General features: G+C 45.7%; 1 protein-coding gene across 1 annotated transcript in view; it reads left to right on the top strand.

Annotated features, from left to right (window-relative positions):
- atad2b (ATPase family AAA domain containing 2B) overlaps positions 1-20,000 on the top strand; it is a 105,883-nt gene that overhangs the window by 76,712 nt on the left and 9,171 nt on the right. Inside the window, exons 25-26 of the mRNA XM_062550365.1 lie at positions 3,338-4,027; positions 5,307-5,617. Of these exons, the coding sequence (XP_062406349.1) occupies positions 3,338-4,027; positions 5,307-5,617 (1,001 nt within the window). The remainder of the gene's footprint in view (positions 1-3,337; positions 4,028-5,306; positions 5,618-20,000) is intronic.

Below are 20,000 nucleotides of genomic sequence, written 5' to 3'. Positions count from 1 at the left end.
GTAGACCACATACTCAAGCATACACTTCTGCATGCAACACTGTCAGGCACATTCATTCAAAGCCAAAATCCACACACTTGTAAAACTACTCACAAACCTTGTGTTGCATTTTCAGTGTAGTGTACTGTATATCCACATACATTTTTGTTAGTGTGTGTGAGTGTTTTTTGTAGGGAGGGAGGGTGGTGTTGTGTTGTCCGGTGAAATGGACAACACAACACAAAACACAAATTTGCAGAATTTGTTGCCTTATTTATAAGTGTGTGTGTGTGTGTGTGTATGATTTAATTCCTTTCGTCGTATTTGGTTGTCCATCTTGAGCTGGATGGGGCTTGAATGAGTTTGAGTTTTTTATCAGTGCATGTTTGATGTTGAAATAAAAAGCCCACCTGTCCAGCCAGTAGTCCTTCGACTTCTCACACACGCACACACACAACACACAGCACAGCATGCTGATCCCTGATGAGAGGCCCGTGGATCCACAGTGGGGAAAGCACTCTTTGCCTCTTCACACACACACACACACACACACACACACACACACACACACACACACACACTCACACAGCGGCAGATCGCTGCTCTGATTTCATATGCGCTTTCTTGTGCTGCTTCTGAGTTGCCTTCCTCACCTTCATGCATAATGGATGCAGTTAGCCGTTTTTGGGTTTGGGAAAACTTCGCCACTGGTGACAGCTTGCCTATGTGTGTGTGTTTGTCTGCGTGCGTGCGTGTGTGTGTGTCTTTGTGTGTGTGTGTGTGTGTGTGTGTGAGTGCATGCATGCGCTGGGGAATCTCTGGTAAAAGAGCTGGCAAGCAGAGTGTTAATGTTAGTATCAGGGCATGTGCTCGAGCTAGCAGAGAAGTCAGGAACTTTTTGGTGGGTGATTTATGATTTGAAAGTATTTTTTGGCTTTTGCCTGTATATCAGTAAGACGGCGGAGAGAGACAGGAAGTGAGTAGAAGAGAGATGGGGTGGGATTGGGACGTGACTGCAGTACCTGGGACCCCACAGGCACTGATGCCCAAATATGGTGCCACTGCTGCCTGTGAAGTGGTAGGGCATCACCAACAAAGAGAATTTATTTTTCTAAGTTTATTTTTTTGGCCTTTTTGCCCTTCATTATGATAGGACAGTGATTAGAGGTAGGCAGGAAACAAGTGGGAGAGAGACATGGGGTAGATGTGGAAATGACCGCAGGTCGGATTCGAACCTGGGTCCCTGTGGGCACTCAGACCCGTATATGGTGCGAGCGCGGCAGCCTGTTGCGCCACAGCAGCACTCTCCAACAGAGAATTGAAGAATGTAGCATACGTCTCAGGTGGAGCTCAGTACAGTATGTGCCCTGCGGGACACAGGCTTGTGCAGCAATAATGGAACAATGCCTTAGTCAGTAAGTCAGTAATTCTTTTCCCTCAGAGTTTTAGTAGGATCGAGGAGGGAGTCGGTCACTAATGGTTTTGTATAACGTTGTATAACAGCCAGGAGTAGAGTAGTGCTCACTTGTCGACTTGGGCCAAAGCATCTCAGATTAATCTCTCTGCTGCCTCATAGCACACAGTCGCACACATGTATTGATACACATACACACATGCACACACACACGTACTGTACACTTCTTCCCTTTGCCTCTTTCACACACACGCACACACACATACAGTACTTCCTCCCTCTTTCTTCCAGGCTAATGCACACACACCTTCTTATCGTCTTTCTCTCTTGCACACACACACACACACACACACACACACACACACACACACACAGCACTTTGATGCGTGTGCTTGCACAATGGCATGGCCCTGATGGCAACAATCACAGGCCATTAGTGTCTGATGAGGTGCTGCCAGGCCTCTTTGTTCTGTTCCGCCCCCCCTCTGCCACACTGCCCCCTCTGATGAGCCCAAAATGGACCAATTACAGCCTCGCCTGGGGTTGCCACGGCAGCGACTCACACAGCATCACCCAGCATCACCCAGCCTCCACAGCAGAGGCAGCTGCAGTGGAGATGAACTGGGCTGGACACACACAGACAGACACACAGACGCACTCACACACACACACACACACACACACACACACACACACACACACACACACACACACACACACACACACACACACACACACACACACACACACACACACACACACAGAGGCAAGCTGTCACTAGCGGCAGAGTTTTCCTCTCATAGACCAACACACAGACATGTGCATAGAGTACACACACATGCAGTTACACACACAGACCCACCTACTCATAGTGCACACACAATCACACACTGTGTCTGTGCATGTGGCATATATAATATGGCTTACACACTGTGTGTTTCCCGGCTATGGCTGTATGCTGTATAACATTGTCAGCAGTGGCTGTTTTCATCATAGTGCTAACACACACACACACACACACACACACACACACACACACACACACACACACACACACACACACACACACACACACACACACACACACACACACACACACACACACACACACACACACACACACGCACGCACGCACGCACACACACACACACGCGCGCGCACACACACGCGCACGCGCGCGCGCACACACACGCGCACGCGCGCGCGCGCGTGCGCGGGGACACTTGTTTTCCCTCCCTGTCAGATATCTCTGTCTATCTGTCCTTGTTTACTTGAATATATAAGCACTCATAAATATTTCAGCAGCATGCAAACAAAGTGAGATGAACAGCTGTTGCTGTGTCTCCCCGCACTAGAGGCATCACTGTGTGTGTGTGTGTGTGTGTGTGTGTGTGTGTGTGTGTGTGTTTGCTCTTTACGATGGTGTGCTATATGGCCATGTCAAGTCAGACTAAAAGTCTAGAAATGTTTGGATATTCAGGGAATATGAAGTGCTTGTTAAAGCCGACTGGATAGATGACACACGTAATCAAGTCTGGCACATAATCCACTGACTAGCGTGCACGCCACGTCACGGACACAGCACCAGACTACAGGGAAATGCTGTTCAAATTCCACACTTGATGATTCCTTCCTCTTCCTCTCTCTCTCTTCCTCTCTCTCTTCCTCTTCCTCTTCCTCTCTCTCTCTCTTTCTCTCTCTGTCTGTCTGTCTGTCTCTCTCTCTCTCTCTCTCTCTCTCTCTGTTTGTCTGTCTCCCTCTCTTTCTGTCTGTTTGTCTGTCTCTCTCTCTCAAATTCAAATTCATATTCAAAATGCTTTTTTGAGATGACAACTAAGATATTCATGTTGCCAAAACAGTCATACAAATGTATATCATAGTGTAACAATAACACATCTCTCTCTCTCTCTCTTTCCCTCCCCCCTCTCTATCGGTCTCTCCCAGATAACCAGTTGAAGCGCAAGGCTCCGCGGCGATCATCGTGGAGGCACGGCATCATCAGGAAGAAGAAGAGCTACCTAAAGAAGGAGGCCGGGGAGGACCAAGACGAGGAGGAGGAGGAGGAGGAGCCCAACGGCTGGGCCGAGTCCGAGGAGGCCGGCCTGGGCCTGGGCAAGGACGGCGAGGAGGAGGAGGAGGAAGAGGAGGAGGAGGAGGAGGAAGGGGAGTCCTGCGAGCCACCGCCTCCCACGTCGTCGTCCTCAACGACCACCACCACCACCGCCGCCGCCGCCATTTTGGACTCCACGCAGCACAACGGCCACGCCGTCTCCACGGAGGAGGAGAGCTCCAGCGAAGCCCTCGCCCTCAGGCACGTGCCCCCCGCCCCAAACCCCGCCCCTAAGTGCGTCAACGGAGACGAGTCCATGTCCAGCCTGGACAGTCAGACGGCCGCGGCCGACACGGACACGAACACGGACCCGCGCGTTGCCGCCGGAGGGGCGCCGCCGAAGACGTCCGAAGCAGGGCACTCTGGGAAGGCGGAGCAGGAGGAGGGGGCGACGGGGCAGGACAAAGGGGGAGGGGCTAAGGGAGAAGCGGGCGTGGTCATCCATGAGGAGGAGGAGGCGGAGTCAATGCAGACGTCCGTCCCTTCAGCCAACGAGTGCAGTAAGAGCGGACATGAGACAGAAGGTAATGGTGTCACACACTCTGTACGTACTGTAATTTCACGACTATTAGCCGTGGCTTATACATTGATTTAGCAACATTTCTTCCGCTATGAGGTTAATACAAGGGGGCAGTTAATATGGTATTAATATGGTTTTGTTTCTTTTAACTTGGCATAAAACACTGTCCTGCGGCTTATACACGATGCGGCTTATATGCGGGAAATTACTGTACTGTAGTGCAGAAGCGTACGCACATATGTATAAATTCGACAGGTGCTGGATACTAGCAAAAACGTAGAAATAAGAAAAGATATCCGCTGTCCACACTGTCTTGTATGCTTCCAGGTTACGTTTCGACAGGACATACAAGGCCGCGTGCGGATATTATTTATTTTTTATCGCACACTCTTTACATGTCATACATGGAACACACACTTCAGAGCTAAGACAAGAGGTGTCGTGTCACACACACGTTTTCAAGCTCATTTTCAGCACATCAGTCTGGTCACACACACGCTTAAGCTCAGAGGAGACGGTGTTGACAATCCCACACACACACTGTATGTGCACACACACACACACACACACACACACACACACACACACACACACACACACACACACACACACACACAGGGCTGGGACTGTAACTGGTCACGCGACTCCTGCCACGGGTCTGAGCTCATCACCGTCAACACAGCAAAAAAAAAAATGGGTTGACATGAGACATTGGCCTGCACATAGTGTGTAATGTCGTGATGTGTTATTTGAGGGATCATCTTGTGACTTGGATTTAATAGAATGGAATGAAGCAAACCCGACCCTTCGCATGTGTATCGTGGAGCACAATGTTCCAATGTTTATAGATTTTTCAACATAGGGAAGTATACGCAGCATTTGTCAATAAAGGTTAATTTTCCCTTACGTGTAACAGTGCTACGAATTTGATAGCCTTGTTGATAAACTGCTTATTTATTTCATGTCTTAAGCATTTGGTCCAGTGATCTTTGAAGTTGCTGTGGCCGTGTTAAATTTAATTGGTTGTGATGGAAGCACATAATTCATAATAAACATAACTCTCAATCAGAATTGTTGTAGGAGTGTGGGGTGTGTATTTAAGGCGGTATACCGCAAAATCGCGGTAATTTCTTGCTTTTCAACTGTGGTTAGAAGAAATCCTTTATTTGTTTGTTTGTTTGACTGCTCAGTTGATGTGTGGCATTTTAGACTAAAGCGATTTAAGTAAAAGATCAGAAAACTTGTTAACCAAGTTTCTTTCCACATCCTGTCCCTCTTGTTAGGTGGTTCCAGAACCCGGGCGTGCCGAAAAAGCCAATCAGAAGAGCCCAGCAGCCAAAAGAGCCAATCAGAAGAGCCGAGTAGTCAAAAGAGCCAGTCAGAAGAGAACAGTAGTGAAAAGAGCCAATCAGAAGAGCCGAGCAGTCAAAAGAGCAAATCAGAAGAGACCAGTAGTGAAAAGGGCCAATCGGAACAGCAGAGCAGTCAAAAGAGCCAATCAGAAGAACAGAGCAGCACTTCAGCTGATAGGCCAGAGGATCTCCCTCAGCCTCCGCCCCCGCCTGTCCTTGTGGTTGATCACCAGCGACTAGTGGTAAGTACAAGCCTCTGGGTCGTGTGTGTGTGTGTGTGTGTGTGTGTGCGCACGTGTTGGTCAGCTGGAACTGAAGGGCAAGGGACTCTTCTATTGAGACTTCTGACTTTGTCTCTCCAGTGTTAGTCACCCACACGTACACACACACACGTGTGTGTTCTTCAAGGTTTCCTTCCCTCTACTCTGAGATTGATTCTCTGTGTAGAGGAGCACAGCAATACAGCACAGCACACATCTCTCCACTCTCCTCTCTCTCCGTGCTGTCACTGCTCACTGCTCGAAGTCCTCCAGTACTCTCCCTCTCTACTGCCCTCCCTCTATTCCCCTCCCTCTATACCCCTCTCTCTTTCCTCCCTCGCTCCCTCTCACACACTCATCTCCTACTTCTCCTCCCCTCCGTCTCCCTGTCTCGGTGTCTGTCCCTCTGTGCTGAAGGCCTGGAGAGGAGAACTGCACTCATCTCTTCTCTCCTCTCTCTGTGCTCATCTCTCTCTCTCTCTCTCTCTCTCTCTCTCTCTCTCTCTCTCTCTCTCCCTCCCTCCCTCATCTCCATCTCTTCTCTCCTCTCTCTGTGCTCATCTCTCACCTGTCCTCTCTCTCTCTCTCCATCCCTCTTTCTTACCCTCATCTACATCTCCTGTGGTCCTGTCTCCCCCTCTGTCTGTCTATCTGTCTATCTGTCCATCTATCTATCTATCTATCCAGAGCTGTCTATCTATCTATCTATCTATCTATCTAGTCCCCCCTTTCACTTTGCATGTCAATTCTCTCTCCATCTCTCCCATTTCTTGTCTCCATCTCTCCATCTCTCCTCTCCATCTCTCTCTCTCTCTGCATCTCCATTCTCTCCTCTCTCCATCCCTCCTTTTCTTTTCTCTCTCTCTCTCTCTCTCTTCTCTCTCTCCTCTCTTCTCTCTCTCTCCCCTCCCTCTCTGCTTTAAAGTGAGACGCGGCAGGCGTGACTGGAGCTTGATGTAGCCCACTGTGACATGCCCATCTGCTGAGAGAGAGACAGGAAGTTGAGCCGAGGGGGAAAGACTGTGTGTGTGTGTGTGTGTGTTGGAAAGAGGAGAGGAGTGTGTCTGTGAGATGGAGAGAGGTGGAGAGAGAGAGAGAACGTGTGTGTGTGTGTGTGTGTGTGTGTGCGTGTGCGTGTGTGTGCGCGCACGTGTGTATGTGCGTGCGTGTGTGTGTGTGGTGTGTGTGCATGTGTGTTAGCGGGAGGGAGTGAGCCCTGCACCTTTTGAACACAGCGTGTGTTCTTCCCGCTGTGTGTTCCCCTCTCTAATACCCGGGCGTGAACGAGAGCTGCACCCTCGGGCCATCTCTCTCTGCTGGACACAGGAGAGTGTGTGTGTGTGTGTGTGTGTGTGTGTGTATGTTTATGCGTATGCGTATGTGTGTGTGTGTGTGTGTGTGTGTGTGTTAGTACAGTTTGGTGTATGCATACAGATCCCAACATAAAGTAAGCCTGTGTGTGTGTGTGTGTGTGTGCGCCTCCCTATCAACCATGAGCCAGGGCCTACCCCTCACCCTAGTATTGTTACAATACCAACATTCTGACTGTGATGCAGTGCTTGCCATAACTATCTCGCTGACCTGTCACTGTCCTGCCTGTCTTTTAAATCCTGCCACACGTCCCTCCAAAGTATTTAGGTTCACGTTTACCTTCCATGGTCTAAATTGCTTTGGAAAAACAAATGTTTGCGGACACCATCATTGTGTCCATGGGCTTGCAGTCACTGTCCGTGATCTACCCCAAAAAACAACCTCACTCTGCTGCAGACGTCTACACTCTTTTCCTGTGTATTAGCCGCGCTGTGTATAAGCCCCAGGACAGTGTTAAACGCAAGTTAAAAGAGACAGAACCATATTGATACCATAAAAAAGGTACACTATGCAACATTTTTCAGCTTATCAATTTGTTTCATACTGTTATATGTGATTAAATGAGTCATTACCGGTCGAACAATGATTTTTTTTGGCCGCCCTAGTGGTCTGTAGGCGGTAGAACCACGCTTGCAATTTCAGGAGTCCTCGGGACGCACCCATGGTCTAGGAAGTCTCATGTGAAGTCTCGATCATGCTCGTGTAAAGGCAGACTGATCGATTGAGGAGTTTTGTAAAATATACACGCTAAAGCTGTAGTGGAAGCACTGCAGAGAAATATGCAGCATAAAACGAGCGAAAACGAAAAGCGAAAGGGAATCCTGTATAGTTTCCCTTTAACTGCCCCCTATTAACGGCATAGCTGAAGAAATTTTGCAAAGTCTATATATAAGCTGTGGCCAATCGTTGGGAAATTATGATAGTTTGTCAACAAGCCGGGGCAACTCTAGTGGCAGTAACCTAGCGATGCCTCTCCTTCGGTTCCCGTCATGGAGAGTTAAATCACATCGTGATACTTTTCTAGTATCAGCGCTCCCCCCCCTCCCCCCCCCTCACCTCTCAGTGGCCAATGGCCTTCCATCCAGATTAGCATCAAGTTGTGTTTTCCGAAATCCTAAGCGACTGCTCCTAATTTGAGATATACTCACAGGAAGTGCCCAAGATTCAGATCCAGCTTCTTCAATCAGCTGTGTGTTTTTTCAGCAACGCGCTGAGCAGGGAGCTTCACACAGAGATCTTCAGCCGTTTACCAATTCTGCTAACGGTTTGGAAAGCGATGTCTCACAGGTTCGTGTAGAGAAGCTGGCTCTGCCCATCGCCGTGTGAATCTGTGGGAAGGAGTTGGCTCTGCCCGTCTCTGTGTGAATGGGTGCGGAGGGGTTGGCACTGCCAGGCCCCATGCCACTCTGGCCAGGCACCGGGGATGGGGCAGGAGAGAGAGGGGAGGATGAGGGGAAATTAGAACGATAGAAAGGATGAGAGGGAGTGAATTGGACTAAGGATGAAGAAGAGAGAAAGAATAAAGATATTTGTGAGGAGCAGACCTCAGGAGGGAGAGAGAGAGAGTGTGTGTGTGTGTGTGTGTGTGAATAATTGCTTTTTCATTCTCAGCCTCTGGAACAAATTGAATTTCTGATGAAGTCGTTGAGTAGACTACACCTCAAGACACAACATATAAACACACACACACACACACACACACACACACACACACACACACACACACACACACACACACACACACACACACACACACACACACACACACACACACACCCCTGTGGTGGTTGACTGGAGTTCAGCTGGTCCAGATCCACCTTAGATCTGCTTTGTTGCTGAATGACTGGTCTCGTTACACTCCAGAGGGCTCGGCTGAATGACCTGTTGTATTTGCCTCTTTGTTGCTACTGTGTGTTTTTTGTCTGTATGTGTGTTTGAATGGTTACGTGTGCTGTGATTGTGTATCTGTGTGTCTAGGTGCACCAGCTCCCCTGATGCTGGTGTGTGTGTGTGTGTGTGTATGTGTGTGTGTGTGTGTGTGATTGCATGTGATTGTGTGTCTGTTTGTCTAGGCGCGTGTGTGTGCGTACGTGTGCGCATGTGTGTGTGTGTATGTGCGCGTGTGTGTGCACGCCTTCCTGCATGTGTATGTGTCAGCAGGTGTTGTATCCTCTCTGGCCCCGGCGCTCCTGTGCGGATGGATGTCCCATGATCCTTCACTCTGTAGCGGGGCGTAGCGGGGCTCAGCAGGCCGCCGTAGCACAGCAGCCATTAGACAGAATGTTCCGGACAGATGAAATTGCCCTTTTCATCTCTCCTGAGAAGACGTCCGACGATGATGCGGACACTTTGCTTTTCCTCGCTGCGGATAGATTTCACGTCTCTTTGTTTGTGTGCCTGTGTGTGTGTGTGTGTGTGTGCTTGTGTGTGAGGGAGATGGAGTGATGGAGACTGTGTGTGTGTGTGTGTGTGTGTCAGTGAGTGAGAGACAGAGAGCGAGCGAGAGAGGGAGGTGGGGGGAGGGGGGAGGGTACGATATGTTTGACATGGCTATCGACACAGAGAGGTAGCGTCTGGCTGAATGCAAAGTCGGCTGTCTACCTGTTCCCACGGAAACACTCTAATGAGCTTCCTGCTATGCCTGTAGCTACGTCCGCCGTCCAGCCCGCATTCAGCACACACACACACACACAGAGAGGCAAAGAGAGAGACAGACATACACACACACACACAGGCAGAGAGAGAGACAGACACGTTCCATTTCAGCTGGTCTTCAGGTGCCGCTAGACTGAAGGGCTTTGCTAAGCCCTCATTTCGACCCTGTCTTGATAGGCCAGATAAGTGCACAGCCTAAACCAGTGGCCCCCAAATGGTGGCCCGCAGGCCAGATCCGGCCCAGGCTTGGCAATTTATTGGCCCGCCATGTGACGTCTGACCAAAGATAAACAGATCATGACGAGTACAAAAAAAACGTGAATATATATATTTGTTGGCCCTCAGCCTCACTTGCTGTACATGATTTGACCCTCGTCGAAAAATAATTGGGCACCACTGGCCTAAACCCTCACCCTCCTGTGCTCTTCGGGAGAATTGTGTGGTACCCAGCACATTGGATGCTGACATCCCGCACTAGCCTCCAGCCCCCCACCTGCCGTACAGCAATTTCCTGTCTATTAGCCGCATTGTGTGTAAGCTGCAGGACAGCGTTTTAATGCTAGTTGAAAGAAGCGAAACCATATTAATACCATACTAACTACCATTGTGTATTAACCTCATAGCTGAAGAAATTTTGCAAAGTCAATGTACATTATAGACCGCGGCTAATATTTGGGAAATTACGTTATTAATAGGGCCGGGACTTTAGCGCGTTAATTACGATTAATTAATTACACAAACATTAATGCGTTAAAAAAATTGACGCATTTTAATCGTATGCCTATTTATTTTTGCACCGCGGAACGTTTCTCACTGGATGAGTTTCAGACGGACCGATTATACTGGAGCACCAAGTAACGCGCATGAGTTCGGTTCAGACTAAACAAACCACAGTGGCACAGTGAACATGAACAAAGAAGCTGATGTGACCGCGTTGGTTGGCCCCGTGGATGGGAAATGTTGTTACAAAAAACGAACGGATGGAAGCGTAGATAAGAGCATGGTTGTGTGCAACCTATGCAACAAGGACGTATCACCGCAGGTATCACCTCAGTGCAAAACATAAAGCAGCTAGCTGCTAGCGTGGACAAAGTATTGTGATATTCCAGACACTTGAGGGAAACCTCTGAGCTTTATTCATTAAACAAATAGCAACCGAGTTGCTGTTACAGCCACAACTCACGCTTATAACAGTAATCCACCGCACCTAATTCCATGTCCAACTTTCATAGACCTAAAAGAAACTTCACACTCAGAACCGCATACAAGCACACACGCACACACGTAAACTCCGCCCCCCAGTTCCCCTTAAAGGGACACAGCAATTTCATGAACTCAACTCAAGGTAACAGGTGACACAATTAACAGGATATCACAGTATTATAGTTTACAGAAGGTCTACCTATCTATAGGCTACATGAATTTCTGAAAATGTACTATTTCTAAATATGGTATTGCTACACTTTATGGCAAAAATTGCACTGGTCTGTTGGACTTATTAATAAACAATATTTGTGTTGCTTAAGCTTAGGCCTATGTATTCAGTCATTATCCAATAGTAGGCTATACTAAAAATCCATGTGAAAAAAAAATACTTCTCACTGTTCTCAGGTCATATATTTATATACAATTAAAATGCGATTAATTTCGATTAATTAATTACAAAGCCTCTAATTAATTAGATTAATTTTTTTAATCGAGTCCCAGCCCTAGTTATTAAGTGTTCTGTCCTTTTAAGGCAGTGAGCTTATTCACAGAGGCAGGGTATGCGAACACACTGGCAGAGGTTTGGGCTGAGTGAAAGTGGTGAATTCCGGTGCTGAATGTGACAAATTTTTGAAGAGTCACCACCTCTCCTTCAAGTTTGAATGCTTTTACAGTACATTATATTTGATTACTTTGCACTTACTCTTACTTTTATATGTGTTTCACACCCACACACTACCCACACTTCAGAAAAGCATTTCAGTGTGCAGCAAATTTTTCTTTTATTTGCCGGAACTCACACACAAACGCACGCGCGCACACACACACACACACACACTCTCACTCACTCACTCACTGCACTCAGTGGACAAGTGGCTTAATCGCTGTCAGGGTAGCTGTTAACTGGTAAATACAAAGTGTCTCGGCGTCCGTTAGCCCACTCTGAGTTCCCTCTGAGTTTCCGCTATTCACCTGTGTGTGTGTGTGTGTGTGTGTGTGTGTGTGTGTGTCTGTCTGTCTGTCTGTCTGTGTCTGTGTGTGTGTGTCCGAGTTTCCACTATTCAGCTGAGTCCTGAACGCTCTGACAGCCGTTCATTTGGAGACCCCCTCGCGCTGGTAGACAGCCGCTCTCCTCTGTCTCAGGGCTGGCAGCAGCAGCACTCCTGTAGAGACACGCTAGAGTGTCACTCTCAGTACGTTAAGTTAAGTGAACTAAATGGACTTCACCATCAACGCTCAGCTTCAGCTGTGAAAAGGCATGGACCTGGCAATAGAATGGCACACTGAAACACTGAACCAAAGATCCTTCATTACTGACAAGATAGAGCAACATAATGCATCTCTATGGAAGCAAAATTCGAACAGTTCCTGTCTGCTTAAAGAGGCGTGTCGCAAAGTCGTCATAGTGGGATATTGATCTCTGTCAGATTGACAAGCAGTTCAGTTCGAATGTAACGTCACTTTCTAAGTCTGCTTAAAGAGGGATTTCGCCCCCCCTCCCCTTTGCGAAAACAGAACGCGGAAATGTTTGAACGTTTGCGCCTCTCGCTCCGCTTTAACCCTCTCTGGTTGAACTGAGCTAAAGAGTTGGCCGATTTAGAGCTCCGTTTTTTCAGTGTGTGTAGGGACGGATCTAGTCATGCTCGTTTGTGTGTTTCACACACATTTATGGAAGCTGCGCATCTGTGTGTAACCGTGTCATACAAATTAAAAATTCTAAACCGTTTTGTTCAACTCAAATCATACTGTATTTATGCAAATTCCATAGAGTCATTAGCCTGGATGCCAGACCGAAGTTTAGCCCCGCCTCCATTCTTTTTCTGCAGGGAACTTCGGTCTGGCACTGCTCCGTTCAGCTGCTACTATTCAAGATACAGATCTGTTCGGACCAATCACATTTCACAGGGCGGGCTTTACGTGATGATTGACAGATGAACAGCAGTGACGTTCACGGCTGCATGCGTCCTCGTTCAACGAGTTGGGTGTGAGACCATGTTGGCTTAGGTTGATTTTGATTGCAACAGAAACGCTATGGCTATGAATGCATCATTTGTTCATGCAGTTTGGCCTTTCGTTTATCTTAGCTATTGAAACTGAGGTTTTATCACGGATTCGCACAACTATTTCTGAACACTTAGACCAACGAGGATATGTGGGAAAACTTCAGTTTCACTTTCACCCAGTTAAAACAGCATGTTTGGGTGATGTTGTTCCCATTTGTTTAAAAATGTCTGTTTGCTCGTTGGGTTAACGACACACTTCCCCAGCTGTTCATTGCATACAGTTTGAAGGAATTATTTTTAAAAACGAAGGAGGATGTTTTCCATAGCCTACCCTGCTACATATTTCTGTCTTAGATTTCGCAGATACTAACAGCCAATAACTTGGTATGTTTGGTTTGGTCTATCCAATGAGTGCAGAGCTATCCCCCCCGCACTGTATCGTTTGAATCACGCCCCATAATCGCAGCTGAATGGAGCAGTTTCAGACTCATATTCTGATAAGAATTGAGTATGACGTCGTCAGGCTATAGAGTCATAGCCCATTCAAGAGTCCATAGCCCTCTATCAAATTAGCTTTTTGTACGCATGTGTAATGTTAAAATTGTATGCGAATATCAAGTGTTCCCAGTCACGATTTCTCTTTCGAATGGTGAAAAAACACATTTAAAAGTTGAAGTACGCTGAACTGAAGTGAATTAAACTGAAGTGCTGGGAGCTAAATAAGCTTTGTACACAGAGCTTAGATGTGCCATGGTATAAGGTGTGAATCACTCTCCCTGGGGTTCATCCTTGGAGTTTGAGCCACTCCGTAACTATGGATACAGCAGCCGTATAAGTTAGCAACCACAAAGTTACTAAGACATACTGTAGCCTTTGACATTTATTGCAGAAGCTGAACATGGCTTCGTGCTGAAAACAGGTTCATCTTTGACATATGAATGAATGAATCAAAAAGAATATTTGAGAGTGCGATTTTTTTCTCTTCATTACTGTAAGACATCTTACAGTGCAAAAGCTGAACTGGAGTGCACCTGTTCCCTGGGAAGCCGAGCGATGGAGCCGTGACGACTCCTCATCAAATGAAATTGGTTATTTGCTGAGTGCTTTGATCTTCAGGTGTGTTGGCAGGTGTCTTATGACTAAGTGGTTAACAGCTTGTCTAAGCGAATTAAACTGACTGGGCCCTGTCTCTCCATTGTAATGGAATGAATCCCCCTAGTTTGATCACGTTCCGACTTTGTTTGTGCTCAGTGAGCTGAGGCCATTTTGAGATTAATTGAAGTCATTAAAAGAGTTTTCATACCCAGGGGTGCAGGCTGATTGCTTATTTGACTGACTGTGAGAAGGCTGCTTTAGAAGATGATGTTTGGCAGGGGCGATGGAGCAGCGGTAACGTCACCCCCTGACAGCCGGGCAGCTCGGGTTCCATTCCCAAACTTAGCCGTTACGAGTCCGTAGTCCGTACCACTTCGGATCAAAGTCTCTTCTACCGTAATTTCCCAACTATTAACCGCGGCTTATACATTGATCTTGTAAAATTTCTTCAGCTACAGTATGAGGTTTATACATGGGGGCAGTTAATATTGTTTTGTTTCTTTTAACTTGCGTAAAACACATAGGCGTAATTTGCGGGGGGGTTAGGGGGGTTATGACCCCCGCAAAAATCAGATCCAGCTAATATAACCCCCCTAATATCAAATCAAAAAATAATAATAAAAATATATTATCAAATTATAAAATATTCTGAATGAATAACTTTCGTTTCTTTTCTTTATTCATTTCATTTTCCAGCAAGATAGTATCATGTTTTAAATATTCTGAAATGTACCCCCCTGCCCACCGACTACTTGGTATTACCCAACCTGCGTTCTCTACCGAAAGTTTGTTTAGGCTACTATTTTGCGCAGTCGCTGGGATGAATGGTTGGAGAAAGCTCTCAACTCAGGTGGGAAGATTAAAAAGACATTGAAAGGCAGCCAGACAGCATTTTTTCATTGTTGGTTGATACCAACCAAAAATAGGAAAAATCCTGACCAAATGGAGGTATACCCCTAAGTTAGCTGTTAAATTAGCTGATGATTTGTTAACTGGAGTTGGCTGGCTAGCCCTATGAGTCCGACGGACGCAAAGTGCGTCAAAAACACACCCATTCTTCTCTGTTAAATTGCTCCGGGATAATTAGTCACAGCGAGATGAGACCTATATTGCACGAAAGAGCAGAACCGGGGCTTTCCAACGAGACTAGACACTTGTCTGTACGATCAAGTATGAAACTAAAATAAAATCATGAAGTTAAATCAAAGTATATCATATTTACAGTCTATATTGCTCTGCATTCACCCAGGCATCCAGTACTCTCGCTTGAATTACACGCGAACCCGCCATCGGAAAGATATGGCACGCATGTCAGATGAAAGAGGAGAGCTAGAGCTATCCACAGATACCAAATACAACCTTCTAGGCCATAAAACAGACGAAGTGACAGCAAAATAATAACTTCATTTAGCTCCACTTACCCCATGTTTTTGTGTGCCATAATAGCCTATGTTCATAATCCAACGTTATCATGTGTTTCAGTTTCTCTATGGCAAGTCACGTTCATAATACGGTTTTGAGATCCTAACAAACTCCTGTATGGTATCCAATTCAAGACTCATATTGCATCCAAATTTGTTTGACAAATAAATACTTTTTTGCCTTTACTTTGTTCATTGCAATACAGTAAAAAATATTATAGAGAATCATCATCTGTGCACATCATGTGTGCTACCACCCAAACAAGTCAGGTCAGATCAGCAAATATGGAGCACAAAAAGTGTCAAAAAGTAATTTCTCATCACTAAATAAAAATTGCCATTTATTTCTGGAAGGCACACATCACGTATTTCTGTAAATTGCTCAGCCCCAAAGTAGGCTATACCCAATATGGTTCTTATTGCAAGTCAGGCCTACACAACCATGCAAGTCATGTCGAGCTGTCAGCTTGCTGTGGTGAGATACATGTCAAAATGTAAGAATGTGTATAGTATGCTTTTTAAATTTGTATTATTTAAAAATCTAAATCAAATCAATGCAAGTATAAGTATTAATACATGTGGTAGATCTGGGTAGCCTAGACCGTGCTGAAAAAAAACAAAAAAACCCCAATATGTAGCATGTGTGAATGGCACTTACAATGACCAGGATAAATGCTACTAACTGAAAATGCCCTTAAAACAGCCTAGGGCTCATAGGGCTAGTGCAGGCGCGCACTTTATACACACAAGACGGTCCATGTGAGCACACTGAATTTAACTACTGTGTCATTATGGCACAAACAGTCAAGTGAACAGCTTAGCCTAGCCTAAATCATCATGATGTATTTCTAATAAAGGAACGGCAAATTAGCATGTTACCTTTTGCACAAGAAAATTATTCAATAAACAAATAAATTGATAAATATGCCGCAAGTTTAACCCCCCCAATGGTAGACCCAAAGTTACGCCCTTGGTAAAACACCATCCTGCGGCTTATACACAAGGCGGCTATTACTGTAAATACCAGTCAACTTTAACGTTAACTTTCGAAGACAAGAAGCAAAAACTATCAAGAAGCTTATTTTTGAGCACACAAACACCGTATCTGTGGAAAGTGTGTCCGCACAAGCGTCTCCTGCTGTGTCTATAGCGCACACATCCGAGAGGCTGCTGCTCGGCTCGGCGCTGCGTTGTGTACGCGGGTCCGTATCGGTTCTGGCCCATCATCACCCACTGGGCCTGGCAGGGAGATGGAGAGGAGAGATACGGATACACCCTCTACTAATCCTCTCATTCTCTGCCAGGGTGGGACGTCTCCCACCATCTACATCATCTTGGCTTATTGGTGAAGAGAATGGAAAAAGGTTCGCACACTTGAAATCCTTCTTTTCAGATTCCTGAAGAAGACCACACGGTCGAAACGTCATTATTCTGTGCTAAAGAAAACCTGGGATGTGCACAAACTTTTTTACTATAACCAAATTATTGGCGAAGAGACCTACTGTAGTGAGCCGATCCTGTGATGTATCGGAGAGAGACTTGGTGGGCTGCTTTCTTATCTTATCGGCCACTGAACTCAGTGTGTCTCTGTGCAAAGATTCACACTGCCCCCCCCCCCCCCCCCACAAATGGGAATTTATTGCAAGGAGAGAAAGTTATGCATTAAGCATTTATGTAACGTTAAGCATTATGTTCTGTGTAGTATTTACCCGTCATACAACATAGTACTGTCCGCATCAGAGCCACTTAAGTAGACAGGATCCCCACAAAAGTCGTAGCGGCGACAGACATGTGTAACGTTTAATGCATTTCATGCTTCATCATTTTAAACAGCGTCTCTATGCTGACACTCCCTGACGTGTCAAACTTGAATAAATAAACTTGGGTCGGAACTTGAAACCCTGCACTTTCAAAAATCAGGAATACAAAAGAATCCACTTGAATGTTCAGACGGCGAATTTTGGAACGCAGAGGTGTGTTTTTATTGATGCTGGTCATGATTGGCCGCGTGTAGGAGCTCTACTCATCCCTTCTTCCACCCCTTCTTCCACTCGTCCTCCTTCCCTTTTCTCTCTCCATCACTCCACTTATGCTGCCTCCCAGCTCTCCTCCTTCTCCTCCTGTCTCATCCCTCTATCCCCCCCTCCCCCCCCTTCCACTCGTCTGTCAGCCCCTCCTCCTATCCCTCCTCTACTCTTCTCATTCAGCTCACTGCTGTGTTTAGTTGATTTGCATGGCAGGGACCCCTATCTATAATTCAACACCAGCAGCCGAGAGAGAGAGAGAGAGAGAGAGAGAGAGAGAGAGAGAGAGAGAGAGAGAGAGAGAGAGAGAGAGAGAGAGAGAGAGAGAGAGAGAGAGAGAGAGAGAGAGAGAGAGAGAGAGAGAGAGAGAGAGAGAGAGAGAGAGAGAGAGAGAGAGAGAGAGAGAGAGAGAGAGAGAGAGAGAGAGAGAGAGAGAGAGAGAAGAATTTTACAACATCTTTATTTTACAAAAGCATAGATCATGCTGCATCTTTAAAATCGCAACCAATCTTAAATAAATAATAAAATAAAGTAAAAAATAATACAAATCATAACAGACACTGTGCAAGTACTAGTTTTCCATCCATTACTGAGCACAAAGCTTCATTATAGCACCAAACACATTCAAAAGCATCAACATTGCCAATAGATTTATAGAAATCAAACTCCATTTGCAATCTTGCCTTTATAAGTCTCCAATCAGCAGCATTTACAGCATCGCTATGCGTTTCTTGCAAGAACATAACATCTATATTTTTCTGTCTCATTGTTTCAAATAGTTCTGCCCTTTTTAAGCTCTGTCTAGCCCCATTCATATTCAAGGATGCAACATGAATATCAAGCATAAGGAAAAATAAAGAAAAAAGAAAAATAAAGGTATTCATGTGCATCAAGAAAAAAGGACGCTTAAAACATCATCATAATTAGCGTTTAACTTGGTCAGAAATTTACTGAGACGAAACCATTCTGTATCAATAAAGAGGCCTTGTTTTTTGTACAGCTTAGTCTTTTCAATAAACTGTTCAAGGTCAGGAAAAAATGCCTCAATACGAACTTTATGTTTATGTTTAGTTTTTTGGAGGAATGACTTAATGTCATCTACAGTGTATGTCTGGTTTGAATAGCCACTCTTGGGCATACTGTATGTTACACTACAATCAGAGGAGTAATCACTTTCACTTCCAGTAGCCTCAGTTTCATTTAACGTTTCACCAGTACGGCCAGTTTTCTTTGCACCTTTGACATAACCGCTAGAATCCATTTTCCTTTTCTCTGGCTTTTTAAAAAGCGGGTCAACGATCATCACTGAATCTTCAATATCATCAACAATTTTATCACGAGTGCGTTCTGGCGTTATGTCACAGGTAGGCCTAGAATTAGCGCTACTTTGTGAAATGTGTAAACCAACACTACTCTGTGTACTTTCTAAAGGAGTGTCCTGCGTGTTCTGCAAATCATCACTATTCTGAGCATTTTGCGAATTGTCATTAACCAAATGTTCGTCCTCTGTGGTGTCTAAAGAGTTTTGAACATTATCGCCGTCTTCAACAAGCTCATCACTCGCAACAAGATCATCACTCGCAACAGGCTCATCACTCGCTTTCTGTGGGGCTTGGGCATCATTCCCCCGCTCTATACCACTATCTTGAGCAGGAACATTTGTAGCGTTACTTTCAGTTGATTGATCTGTACTTTTTGGACCTGGTTGTTGTTTTGGACATGCTCGCAACAGATGCCCAACTTGACCACACCCAAAACATTTCATGGACTTTGAGGTGACAAAAATCACATAATTAAAGCCGGCAGTTTTCACGTTTAAAGTCATGTCAATTTCAGGATCCTTGAGAAGCATATAAACTGAACGTCGAAAAGACACAACATGTTTTAGTAATGGTGAGGTAGTTGCCATTGGGATTTTCTTAATCCGCGACACCAATTTGCCATGTCTGGCTAGACTTTCAATCAAAATTTCATCCGAGATAAACGGGGGCACATTAGACAAAATTACTTTTTTAGCAGGAGATGATAACGGTAGGACAGTGATAAACTCATCATCAACCACAATTCCGTGTTCAATTACGTAATTGGCCATATTATCTGTTCTCAGAAACAAAACCACCGCATTATTCATGCGAGAAGCTGACAAAATATTCTCATGACCAACTAGATCACCAACTGCTAAACTACATTTCTCTACGCTGGCTTTTGCGGGCACCTTAATTGCATGCTCACGCGTAAGAGAGTTTAAATTATCCGTACCTGGGCCAGCCATGTTTCCACACCTGGAAACAGACGCCCAGGTAACACAACAAGATCAACGAACCTATTCACAAAAATCAACCACAATAATAAGGAAAACCCATTATATTGTATAATCAGAAAATAGAAAAAGATAGAAAGATAGAATAAAGAAAACAATCGTTCCCGGCACAGCGGCCACGATCCCACTCACTCACAAACAAACGCTCCGCCCACTCACACCGTCATGCGCACGAGAGAGAGAGAGAGAGAGAGAGAGAGAGAGAGAAGTAGAGGGAGCGAGCGAGAGAGATGTTAGAGGGAGAGAGAGAGAGAGAGAGAGAGAGAGACG

Source organism: Sardina pilchardus, chromosome 12, assembly GCF_963854185.1.
Source record: "Sardina pilchardus chromosome 12, fSarPil1.1, whole genome shotgun sequence".
Lineage (NCBI taxonomy): Eukaryota > Metazoa > Chordata > Actinopteri > Clupeiformes > Clupeidae > Sardina > Sardina pilchardus.
This window is presented reverse-complemented; position numbering and strand designations above follow the sequence as displayed.